Source organism: Zootoca vivipara, chromosome 6, assembly GCF_963506605.1.
Source record: "Zootoca vivipara chromosome 6, rZooViv1.1, whole genome shotgun sequence".
Classification (NCBI taxonomy): domain Eukaryota; kingdom Metazoa; phylum Chordata; class Lepidosauria; order Squamata; family Lacertidae; genus Zootoca; species Zootoca vivipara.
The window spans coordinates 82,915,709-82,928,863 of NC_083281.1; the positions used below are offsets into that span (position 1 = coordinate 82,915,709).

The window sequence follows — 13,155 nt, forward strand, 5'->3', positions numbered from 1 at the left end:
CAATTAGAATCAGCCTTCAAGTTTAGTAATGCAACGGCTATCCTTGCAACTACTACCATCACATCATCCATTTAAAATTAGGTCTGAGCTGCGTCCCTAAACTGCCAGCACCATCTGATCAAACACCGTTTGTAAAGTAAACTGGTTTACTTTCTCAAGTCTATTGCTTTGAGGGGAGGGAAACACACACCCGCACACAACAGCTCTTAAAACTGTCCCAGAAGCAGCTGAGTTAAAAGCCCAGCACAGGGTTAAAAGGCAACAGCTTTGTACGATCAAATGGAGGAATGCAGAGTGCCATAAAACGCACACACACAAACAAGTTACATAAAGTCCATGGATACTTACTGTTTCCTTATTGGGAAGCAGCTCTTTTCGGATCCTGAAGAAGTTCTTCCCATACTGTCTGAGCCCTTTAATGAAGCGTTTCTGTATTTAAATCAAAAATAGAATGTCAGCAGAGGCAAAGAGAAAATCTCTTTAACCAGCACGGTAGTTTAAAAAGTTGCCGGATTAGGGGTTGCACAAAAACATGCAGGTTAAGTCCCACAGAAATGGCTAATTTTCAGATTTCAATCTCAAGTCTCATCCAGGAGTAAAATATTTTTTAAATTTATTTTTAAAGAAACACGAGAAAAAACAACCTTTTAGCACAAAATGACATGGGCAGTATGCTTTGTTGGGAGGGCTTTGAGAAGGCAAGTTGCTGGTTTCCATGAAAATAAATGTTGAAAACCTGAAGCAAGATCTAATTCCATCTTAAACTGGGGGTGGAGGAGCGAGAGAACAGTGCTTTTCCTGCTCTACAATTCTGGACAGAGAAGGGGGTTGCTGTCGGAGCTGTGAAAAGATGAAAAACTCATTCCGAGCTCAAAGCATCCAGGATTCTTTTGAAAGTTTATATATATTTATACAGATTATATACATACACACAGTATATGATTTCCAAATAAATCTCTTCCAGGAAAAGAAATAGACTGCTTTATTATTCCCCACCTTTTGGGGGGGAGAATCAGTCCATATTTAGCTCCAAAATCCAGGGCTGCCAAAGACTTCTGTTTGGGCTTCTCAAATAATCCAGTTTGGCAATAATTAAAAACAAAACAAAAACAAACCGCAGCACACAAAATACAGCCCACCCTACCTCCCCCCAAAACTCAACACTTCTGTGTTTGCAGATTTCTCGGTTCCAACACTCCTCCCCTAAATATATAGAGAGTGGGAGGGGGGTGGAGGGGAGAAAAGGAGAGTTTCAAAGTGATGTTTAAATCCGGATTGAAAAGAGAGCCGTAGAAACAGCAAAAGGTTTTTCAAAGCTCTCCCCCCCCCCCAAAAAAAACAGAAGCACGCGCGCATACCGATTGCACAAAAATGACTGACGTACAAACTGACACACACAAACACAAACACACACCCTGTGGAGGGGTGATTTCCCTTCTGGGAGGGGGAAGGGGAGGAGGAAGAACTCCGAAGCAACAAACCAGCCGCCGCCAAAGCAGAGAGCAGCTTTTCTCCTTTGCCTGTTTCAGCCGCTGCTGAGAGTGCAAGGGAAGAGTCAAAATCTGGGTCTCCAAGTAGGGGCGTCCTGCATGGAGGTGGCAGCGGAGGAGGCAGCCGGAGGAGCCGGGAATCGCTTGTTACCCGGAGAGGCTCTGACACTACAAAAGGGGAGGGAAGAGGAGGAGGCGGCGGCGGCAGCAGTTTAACATGTGATCTGAGCTGGGCTGAGCGGCAGAAGGGAGAAAGAGAGAAACAAGAGGCACCGGGCGAGCTGCAAAAGGCGGCCTGGATCACCTAGGCAGACTCCCCGCAGCAAAGGCTGTAGCAGGCAGCCGACGCTAGGGCCCCGCAGAGGATACTGGGGTGCAAATCTCGTTATTCGCTGCTAATACCACCAGGCAAGTGAGCGCCAAACCTAAGTGCTATATAAATGCTGCTGCTTGTTAGGATGATCCACGTTCAGATGATCCCGCTGGCCCACGTTCCCACCCACTTCGTGGCCCCTCCCCTCCCGTGCCTTGGCCCTGCCCCTAAACGACCATGGCTCCCCCCCCCCTGTTTTGATCCTGGGGGATCCTTGGCCCTCGAGATATTTTGGACTACAATTCCCAACTTCCCCAACCACTGGTCCTGTTAGCTAGGGATCATGGGAGTTGTAGGCCAAAACATCTGGAGGGCTGCAGTTTGGGGATGCCTGCTCTAGAGCTAAGGAAGGAGACTTGGCCCAAATCCCATATTTATTTAAAAGATGTATATCCTGCCTTTCTATCTGCAGGGCGGTTTAACAACACAAACTTGAAGCACAGTAAAATAATACCACCACAAACCCAATCACAAGTCAGTCTTAGAGAGTTTATGGGTGGGGTGGGGGATCAAACCTAGGATGCTGTAAACAAAGATTTATACAAATCCAATAGCAGCATACAGAGAGGAAGAAATGTTTTATTCTGAGTTGACTACTACAAGATAACAATCGCTCTGACACCTCAAAAAACCAACAGCCGAGTGCTTAATTAAAATAGTAAAATATATTTAATAAACTTGTCCAAGTATGTTCAGAAATCAAATAGGTTACTCGTGCTTTCTGCCCAGGGGAAGGGTTGTAGGTCATTTGAAATATCAGCACTGTAATGATTTACATTTGATCCAGATATTTTAGGAAGGTTTTGGCTGGATTCTGGCCACTGCAACTTTCTACCCCTTTGCCCAGTCTTCTGGTCTAGCAGTAAATTCTACTGTGGGAAGCTGTCGCCTTCATGCTCCGTGTTAGTACAACATCTATCCATCAAAGCTTAGACTCTAATTAACACATTGAGCATACCCATGGCACACATATCCGAGCAGGTCTTCCAAGGGGAAACTCTGGGGGTTTTGTTCTCCAAGAGGGGCTTGGGATCCTTAAAGGAGAATTACCAACACTTTCAAGATACAAATTCCCAGCACTCTTTGGGGGAGCCAGCAGGGGTTGCCAACCTTTTGGGGCCCACAGGTACATTTACAAACTCCAGAAACGATCGTGCGCCCTGCACACACCACAACCAAACACACATATCTACTGTCTACAAATACGTTTCTTTAAAGCCTACTTTCACTGGGAGACAGGGAACCTCCAGGCACCAGGGAACCCTGTTGGTGCCCATGCTAGCAACACATGTAGTATTGACACACCCAGGTGGTTTCTTCTGCTTATTGTTTCTTTGTTCTCAAAGAGCAACAGACTGCTAGGTAGCCAGCCACCTAACAGCCATTTTCATTTTTTGAATGTAGCTCTTAGCACCCAAGAGTGTGAATGAAAAGGCTCATCAGCTGTCTTTATTACAGACTTGTCTGCAAATAATCCAGTAAAAGCTATCAACACATTTGTACTCTAATTTTTATGGGTCCTGAGCAGATACTGAAACTCGGATTGAAACATATTGAGATGCTTGCTAAATATAACCTAATCCCCAGATACAAAAGTCTCCCCAAATAAAGTCTATTTTTAATCCATCTAGAGATCTCACTCAGAAAGTCCTTCTAAATTTGATGCAGGGGGTAGAGGGGGCCATGTAGCCATAAACACAAACGAGGATCCATTCAGATTTTGTTACGGAATACGAATAGATTGTGTTGGTTGAGAAAGATTCTCGTTCTAATGGGAGTGGGTGGGGAGGTGGTAGAAAAGAAAGACCATAAGTCTAAGCAAGTGGGGCTGCCAGAACAAACCACTGGCTGCATCCAACTTATGTCCTACCAGAGCAGACCTGCTTAAATTAATGGGCCTCAGTTAGTCATGTCCATTTACTTTGATAGGTAGGATTAACAACTGGGTACAAGCCATGGATCTCTCAGCACCATGGAATTTGCACCATTGGGATGGTGGTAGGTAGCAGCTTCTGTTCTTTCGTGGGCTTGTGGGACTCAGTTGGCTGGTCCACCTAGCTCCAGCTAGAAATGTTCTGAAATCAGATATGTCTAGCAACTCTACCTGCTGTTGTGACAGAAGGCCAGAGGTTTATTTTTAAACAGAGGAGCAAAAGCAACCCAAAAAACGTCCCTCTCGCAGAGACATAAAACACCAGGCCTCTTCCTTAAATAACTATCAGCTTCCACCTTCCTGCCCTACTGGTGAAGCTCTATTACCCTTGGCTACTGCTTCACGTAGCTTGGGGACCATTTTGCGGCTTGCTCTACGCCAACCCCAGTTTAATCCAGCTATTTCCGAGGTTCCCAACCCTCAGTAATCTCCCGGCCAAGGAATGAGATCCTTCCTCTCCTGTGCATTACTCCTGTGGTTTGCATCCTCATTTGTTAAATGCATTATGACAGGTTATTTACTTTGGCCCACAGAGTGGGGAATTGCGGTTGCTTCCCCTCCCCACAAAAGTATTTAACAATTATGCCAGTATGAAGGGGGAGGGGAGTTTCACAGTGCAAATAAATTTTCTTCTTTTTTAAGGAAATGGGCCTCCATTTATTAGACCCTATATGCAAGGGGGATCCAGTGTGGTGCCCCCCCCCGAAGGTTTGGACTACAATCTCCATCAACAGCCCTATTAGCCATGCTGGCTGTGGCTGATGGGAGTTGTAGTCCACAACATCCGGGGGGGGGGGGGGAGGGACACATTGGCTATCCCTGCTATAAGCTGCTTCACACCTTCAGAAAACTCCTCCCCAAAGTGCTGGGTGTTTCAGTGAATTCTGAGGCACATTTAGGAAGGGGGAAGACCCTTAACTGTCTTGCATTGTCTAAATTGAATAGATGCTAGAATTCCCCAATTGTTTTACATTTACAACACAACTCTGGACCCCTTCCCAGTAAAAAGCACAAACTTATCCAGTTTTCTCCAGTCTCCAGATGTCTTGGACTACACAACCAATCAGGCCTGTCTCTGGTCCAGAGCCTGCAACACTTGCTTGAAAATGTAATTATCCAGACCAAAAGTCAACCTATTCCAGCATTTTTTATTTATTTATCTCATCTACCCTACAAGGAGCTCTAGGTGGCATACGTGGCTCTCTTCCTCCCCATGGCAATCCTGCAAGGTGGGTTAGGCTGAGAAACTGTGACTGGCCCAAGGTCGCCCAATGAGTTCCAGGGCTGAGCAGGAATTCGAACCCTGGTCTCCCAAGTCCTAGTCTGACACTCTACACCACACTGGCTCCCCCTCTTCTCAAAAGTCACAACAACTTGCAGGAAGTAGTTCAGGAATCTGTGGCCATCCCAAGTGTTAGTGGACGGCACAACTCCTCTCACCCTGACAATTGGCCGTGCTGGCTGAGGCTGAGATGAGTTGGGAGCCCCAATAAAATATGGGGGGCGCACAGGTTCTTTACCACTGTGCTACTTCGACCATTTCAATGGGTGCATACTCAGTTCACATGGGAATTGGTTGGACCTGTTAGTCCTCATCATTATGCTGCTCCCTAGAAAACATGCAATATTCCCTAGCCATCGCTAATCTTATTAATGAACCCCTGGTAACATTCTGCAAGGAACTTCAGGGTTCAGTAAGGCTACTGGAGAATACTGTTCCTGGCAACCCTAAGATAACTGGATAGAAAAATGTTTTTAGCTGTTTTCAAAAATTTTGTAACTGCTTTTAAATGTTTCAAATTGTAATTGTTTTGGGAATGTTTGCAACTGCTTTGTATTTGTTTTTAAAATGTGTATCTCAGATATAAATTCAATAAATCATCATCATCTTATACCACACTTTGCTTTTGAAAGTCCTTGTCGATTTTGGAAGATAGTTTGCCATGTATCATAATGTGCACAGATTATCCAGAGACCCAAGCCCAGAGCCCTTTCAGCTGCACACGGACAGTTGTGTACTTAACTAGGAACCTGACTATAGTTTTTTGCTTTCCATTACATGTATGTTGAACTTTTGAAATTCATTGTGTCCCTGGAAAAGCAGGGGCAGAGAACGAAAAGGACACGCTAGCTGTTGATCTCTGTTTTTGATAACTGATTAACATGCCCAACTGTGGATTTACCTCAGGAGCATCCCTGGTTCAATAATTTAAAGCTCTGAATTGCTTCTGTTGCACACCACAGGGCTGGATGAATGTGAGCCATTTAAAGACGAATCAATCTTTTTTTTAAAAAAAAAAAACCACACCAAACAAACACTAGTTTAACAAAGTGGCAACAGTCAACTGAATAACAGGAAGGACAGACAGATCTGGAATGCAGATTTAACAGGTTATCCAAAAACCTTGATGGAATGTTAATTGTTGCATTTAATCACAGCTTGCAACAATTATGGTTTGCATCTAACCATGTCCTACTCAGAGCAGACCCACTGAAATTAATGGATCTAAGTGAATCAAATCTATTAATTTCAATGGGTCTACACTGAGTAAGACTAACAGTGGACACAACAGTGTGCTTGTATTTTATTATACACAAGTGGAAACTGCAATGAAGCACTTTGTGGTCCCTGAGCAAGTGTAATCCTCAGTGGGCTGTTTGGGGAGCCTTTTCCCCCACCCCACAAAGGCTCTATCCCTAAAGCTTTTTTGTACTTCTGCAAACCTGGGGTCTCTCCCATGTCTTCTGATACCTCTTTTTGTTGTGCCTCTTGGCATACAGAAGTAATGCCACTGAACACATGCAACAACTTCGCCCAAAGAATCCTGGGAACTGTAGTTTTTAAGGCTGCTGGGAACTGCAGCTCTGTGAAGTGTTTATAGGGGGGCTGTGCTATATATACACATTATATGTACGGTGTGTACTCAAGGACAGTCACACAAGGCAGGTTGCCAGCCTAGAACTAGAAGCTTCTTAAATGTTCTCAACTCATATAGCGCTTAATCTTGAAATTCAAAATAATAATTCACTGGAAGGTGGCTTTTAAAGGACATGGCTACCTTCTAGGAATGAGTTAGACAAGTTATAAGCCAATATATAAAATATCTGCTTTATAATATCCCATCTCTGCTCCCGGAAGCTTTTTCCTCTTTACATTTTCTGCCTCCTCTGTTTAAACGTTTGCAGCAAAAGCAATCTTTGAATTATTTTCATATTCTACTCCAGGGAAAACGGAAATCGCTCCAGAGGAACAAAATAAATAAATAAATGCAGGAATCTATTTCCAAAGTAATGATATGCTAAATCAGGAGTGGGCAAAATAGAGCATACATACCCCCCGCCCTCCGCACACACTCCAAAGAATTGTATCTGGTACACATGCTGGAGTTTAATTCAAGCCTTAAGGTAAGTAAAACCACAAAGACAGGAGGAAAACTATTCATTTGTTCCAGAAGCCAATGAAGCACAAAGTCAGTTTCTAGACCAGGGTTGCTGCACATTTTCGCTGAAATCAACAGGTGCTTTTCCTTCCATCAATAATTTTACTTCATCTTAAATTTAGTATGCTGGCTGTTTGGCCATGATAATAAACATTCATTTATTCAGCTCATCTTACAAGAAACAGATGTGTATAAACATGTAGGGTTGTTCATGTGTTACACTGAACAGGCACACAATCCATTTACACAATAACTACACTGATTTCGAGCTGCACACTCATACAGTGATTCCTGTTCATATTTAACTGTGTACCATCCGTGTACACAACAGCTGAGCTGTACAAACAAGTGTATGCCCTTTCCCCCCACAAAGAGACAGCTGGTCCCTGAGTCCAGTGTAACATGGGAACAAGCCTCCAGTCTAGAAACAAATGTGGGATAGCCACCTCTGAATCTTCACTGACAACTCGAGGCAATATAGATTGGTACTAGAAGCTAAAACCAATTCCCCTAGTAAGCAGTTCCCATGGACCTCCTTGGGTTAAGGATATTCGCAACAGGCAAGTGGTCCAGGGCCAAGCCCTGAAGATAGCTCAGGAAAGAAGAAAACAGCATAAACACCAGGGATTTACAGGAACATGCACTCTGGCAGCAGCAATTCCTAAGGTGTGCCCTGCCTTCTGTTGCATCTCAGGTCAAGGCAATCACCCCTCCAAAATGTGCAGGGGTGGTCAGACAAAGAATAAGCCCCTCACCTCATCACCCCCCACAAGCATCTGTTACGGAAGACAAAAGTATAAGGCAGGGGGACAAATCTTTTTTGTGAAGCAAGGCCACTGCTCTTCACAAACTCTTCTGCTGCTACTCTTCAAAAAAGATGGCCGCCCTATTTCAGGAGTGGGGAACTTCAGGCCTAGGGGCCAAATGAAGCTCTTCCAGGGGCCCTCTCTCCTCTTACTAGTCCTGGATCAGGCCAGTGGCCCATCTAGTCCAGCACCCTTAACTCACAATGGCCAACCATATGCCCTAAACGAAAGACCGCAAGCAGGATGGGAGGACAACAGCACTCTCCCCGTTGGTGATTCCCAGTAGCCAGTACCCAGAAGCACACTGCCTCTGACAGTAGCAATACTAAGCTGTTTTTAGTACTTTAAAATGGCAGCTGAAAAACGAGCAATTTACTGTGGAAAACGGGGGGGGGGTGTTGGGGGGGGGGGTAGGCGAGCCGGATCTGCCCCAAGCTGACAATTCTCAAAATGCAAGTGGGGTTGAGAGGACTAATCCATCCCACCTGTGTCTTAAAATATTTGTTAATTTACAACAATTTTCCTTTATAAATGCTCCGCCTGCTTTTCTTTTCAGGAGAGGACGGTGGCAGGTAGTTATAAATATGAGCAAGATTTCTGTGGCCTCACAGAAATTAATGCTTGCTGAAGGCCCCATAAAAAGAGCTGGTCATCAGGAGTTAAAAACGCAAACACAGCGTGTATCTGGGTAGCACTTTTTTTATTTTAAAAAAGCAGCATTGAGAAATTCTGTGGCTTGATGGATCAGCGGCCATTGTCGATAGACAATGCAGATATGTGCTTTGCAAAAATGGTTGCCATGGCTATTGAAGGGCTAGAACACAAGGCCTCCTAAAGCCATTTTGCAAGCTGACGCTCCCCCGTGTTCCCTCCACGACATAATTTATTAGGTTCTCTGGTATCCCTGCCACGATGTGTAAACAGGGGGGCTATAAATAACCAAGAAGCGACGAGAAACAAGCATGCTAATGTTTGCATATGTGTTACTTGTAGGCCCCATATTTTATCTGCCGAAACAAATGGCATGACAAGATACACAAAGCCATTATGTTCTGACTAACGGAGCTCAGATGGCATGTTTATCAATGTGGCGATTATGCCATTCCGGAGGCTGCAGCTAAGGTTATGCACCAGGATTTCCATTATCGAGCGATTAGAATTTGCCAAGGAAGGCTGCAACCAAGTATTAAAATCCAGCACCCGGGAATCTGCTTGGCGTTCATGTTTATTGTTGTTGTATGTTTTTTTTGGGGGGGGGGTTCTTAATGAAATTATTTTGTTGCTAGTGCCAGCCATCCCGGACCTGCAAGTTTTTCAGCGTGCTTAAAAATTCTGATTTGCTACTGAGCTCCATCCAAGGAACTCCATCTATACAAATGCGATGAAGGAAAACTAACCTTGCAAGGAAAAGTTTGCAGAACTCTGGATGGTGGCACCCAAGAAGACAAAACACAGAGGTCTCTACGCTGGGCATTGGAAAGGTGTCAGGTAATTCTAGCAGCCTCTAACAAACCCATAAGGGGGTAGGACCAAGAAACATGAGAGACAAAGCTAATGGTGGCTACTGGCCATGATGATGGCCACAGTCTACCTTGACTGTTGGAGGAAGTATGCCCCTGAACGCCATTTGCTAGGGAAACAAAAGCAGGGAGAGTTGTTATTGCACTCAGGTTCTGCTTGTGAGCTTCCCTGAGGCATCTGATTGGCCACTTTGACCGCAGGATGCTGGAGTAGATGAGCCTTTGTTCTTGGGTTTTGGTTTTGAATAAGGTCTCATAAATGTCAACTGAATCACTTCTTCTTTTCCTTACTAAATATGCCCCTCCAGGGCATTTGGGAAAATGCTGTATTAAAAAAAGAAGAAGAAGGCGTGTACCAGCTGCAATGGATTAGCTTGGAATAAAAATGATAGCATTTGTATTGGTACAAAATAAAGAGTGTACACAATAGGTTTTTCTGGTGAGTCGAAACTCATATTTTTCACTTTGCATGCCAAAGACGTATATGTGCCCTGGCAGCTTCCCCACAGACTACACCATTGGCATCACTTGCCTAGGCTTGGAGAATCGTAGCAAATTACTCATGTTTTGGTAAATGTGTCACTGTATTTTCTTGCCATACAGAAAAATCTAGTAAACCTTAAAAAAAAGAAAAGAAATATGCACAAAAGCCCCTTGCTGGAGTGACCAGGCAATGATGCATACAGGTTAGTTCCTTCCTCTCTCTCTCTCTCCCATGATGAACATGGCTACTTTGGTGCAGGCAAAGTGGAACAAAGAGCCTGCAGATTTGTGTTAGGGCAGTTTCTATGGGTGATCACCTTTATTATAGCTTTCCATAGGCATTTGGTTGACCACTCTGAGAACAGGATGTAGGACTACATGCGCCTTTATCCTGATCCTGAAGGATTGTCTTATATGTTATTACGGGTAGGCAATGAATTTGGCATCAGGTGCCTTTCAAATGTGTTGTGACCGGGGGGTGGGGTGTGTTTATCAGTTTGTTTTTGTTCTCAATTTTTTTGTGTATTTTGTGTTTGTGTTGTTGTGAACCACCCTGAGATCTACGGATGAAGGGTGGTGTACAAATTTAAATAATGATAATTATTCTTATTATAGGAAACTGAGTTTGTGCGATCTGGGTTACAGGGTGGGGTGTCAATTTGGGAAAATAAATTTAGTTTAAGATGACTTTATCTAGCAATTGTCCTTGTACTGCATGGGGAAACTGATGTGTTTTGCAAGATATGGTGGGGAAATTTGTTGGCTTGTCTTCTACATTAAAAGTCAAAATTTGCATTTCTCTACGAACCTTAGCATAGGCAACTTTGTGTTGATAAGCTCACGGTCTGAATCATTTAAGTATGTACGGTAGTACCCTGCAGTAACCCCGAGTGCCAGGGACTGGAAAAGACTCTCATATACACTTCATGTACCGAGGTATATTGTGTACATTCATATCGATATACACATGTTGTACTTCTTGTTGAAGCGATCTTAATGCTGTAATTATTTTTAACTTTATTTTATTGTTGTTTTGGGGTATATTGTCTGGGTGAAGTCCAGCTAATGGCGTCTAAGGGATGCCTTCCTCAAGCAATGGGAACAAACAGCAATGCCGCCACCTCTTTTTGGAGTTGGTACTTTCCATCTACTCACATGCACAGCCAGGCTGTCATTAAAATGGCCTCCCTCAGGGGAATACCAAAGGAGCCCAGGATGGTAATCGGCTCCACCTCCATGGCGCTAAGCTGTTGAGCCTTTTGTTCCCAACAATAGGCCTCCCGCCGAACCGCCCCCTCTGCCCGCCTGGAAATATTGGCAATAGGCAGGCATGAGCACAGCTGTGTGTGAATTACATATATAAACAGATTAGATTTGCAATATTTACGCCGCACACAAACACATTAATAAGCGAATTTGCATACACACTTGGCTAAAATCAGATGGCAGGCGGGTAACCTTTCTTGCCCGGGCATATTTGTTTCGGATTATTGTGGAAATATAAACATGCGTGCATGTGCATGTGGGAGAGTGCGTGCCTGGGTTAATGTGACCTGAACGCAAGAGGGGGAAGAGGCATGAAGAGCAGCAACTGTGCACCTGGCAGGCTTGGAGAATGTGCACAGACTGATGGCACAGATAGGAGAAGCCTGTACGCTGCCCAAGCGAGGGGGGGGGGCAAAGTCAGGTGGAAGATGGTGAATTTGCCAGAGATCTTTTGCAGATCTGCCAATTCAAAATGCACACAACGCACACTGACCAGGCAAATGTATAAAACATTTAGGGAATATCCACAGTTCAGTATGAGAGCACCTGCTCTGCATGCAGAAGGTCCCAGGTTCAATCATTGGAAAATCTGGGTAGGGCCAGGAGAGACACACATTCACGCTCCAATCTGAAGCCCTGGAGAGTCATCGCCCGTCAGTGCAGACCAACGTTTGTCAAGAACTGGAGAGACCTAACTAGGTTCAAATCCCTATTCATCTCTCTCTCTCTCTCTCTGCCTAACCTAATACACATGGTTGTGCAGATAAAATGCAGGTGGGGAGAGAAGATTCCTGAGTAGCCACTCTTCAGATCCTGGGGAAAGTGTGAGATTTGAATGTAAGAAAAAAGTACACAGGAGTATGTGTATACACATCTTTATATATCCACCACTTCCTATTTTGCTCAGCAAGGAATTTGGCATTTCTCTCCCCCCCCCCAAATGCTTTCCTCAAGCATTATCAGACTTAAAGTCAACAAAGCTCAGGGGCAATTGACTCTAGACTGCAGTCTACACCCATCCTATTCCTCTGGTTTAGTCCATCTTTAATTCAGATTTTAAATGCTGGAAGTTGATGTTAAAGAGGAGGGTGGGGGGAAGATTTTTTTTAAAAAAAATTAGGTCGTTCAAGCTGGATTTCATTTATCAAAATACAAACGGCGGTTTGAGAACTGGTCTCCTTCATATCGCAATAAGCCATGGTTGGTATCTGTATTCTGTCTGAATTGATTTTATGTATGGACTAGCTGGCCCTGCCACGCGTTGCCGTGGCTAATCCCTGTGACTGCCACCACCCTGTATCGATCCATGACGTAGCCCCCTCCCCCCAGGTTTTCCCTGTGATTCCCCCCAACCTGTCCCGTACCATGACGTATCAGGCCCCCTCTTCCCCCCATCCCCCAGGGTCATCCCTGTGACTGGCTCCACCGTGTCCTGACCTATCCCGTCCCCTCCTCCCCCCACCCCCCACCCAGGCGAGTCAGTACCTCCATTCGCCCTATTCTGTAAATGCTTCAGCCTAGTATGTAAATGGCAGCTTAGGTGCTGATGAGAGGGAAGGTTTTATAGGTGTAGTACCAGTGTAGCCGCCACTAGAGGGCGCTGGTTTGCAACCTGGTTCTTTTCCCGGCATGCACTTTTGGGTGAGTTGTGTGTTCTAGAATACATTGTTTTGGGGGTTTTACATGGCGCAGGTGTGGCATCTGTCTTAGGTAACTTTCTAAGGTCCTTCGGACATTCGCATGTGATGTTGTGTCAAAATTTGAGCGCAATCAATCAAGCAGTTTTGGTGAAAAGTGGATAGCCACCTACATGCCCTTTTTACATTTATATATATATAGATTGT

General features: G+C 44.6%; 1 protein-coding gene across 17 annotated transcripts in view; it reads right to left on the reverse strand.

Moving 5' to 3' along the window:
• Positions 1-13,155, reverse strand: part of RERE (arginine-glutamic acid dipeptide repeats) — a 342,916-nt gene that overhangs the window by 76,243 nt on the left and 253,518 nt on the right. For all 17 annotated transcript variants that reach the window (XM_060276215.1, XM_060276213.1, XM_060276214.1 and 14 more), the window contains one exon: positions 349-429. In XM_060276215.1, the coding sequence (XP_060132198.1) occupies positions 349-429 (81 nt within the window). The remainder of the gene's footprint in view (positions 1-348; positions 430-13,155) is intronic.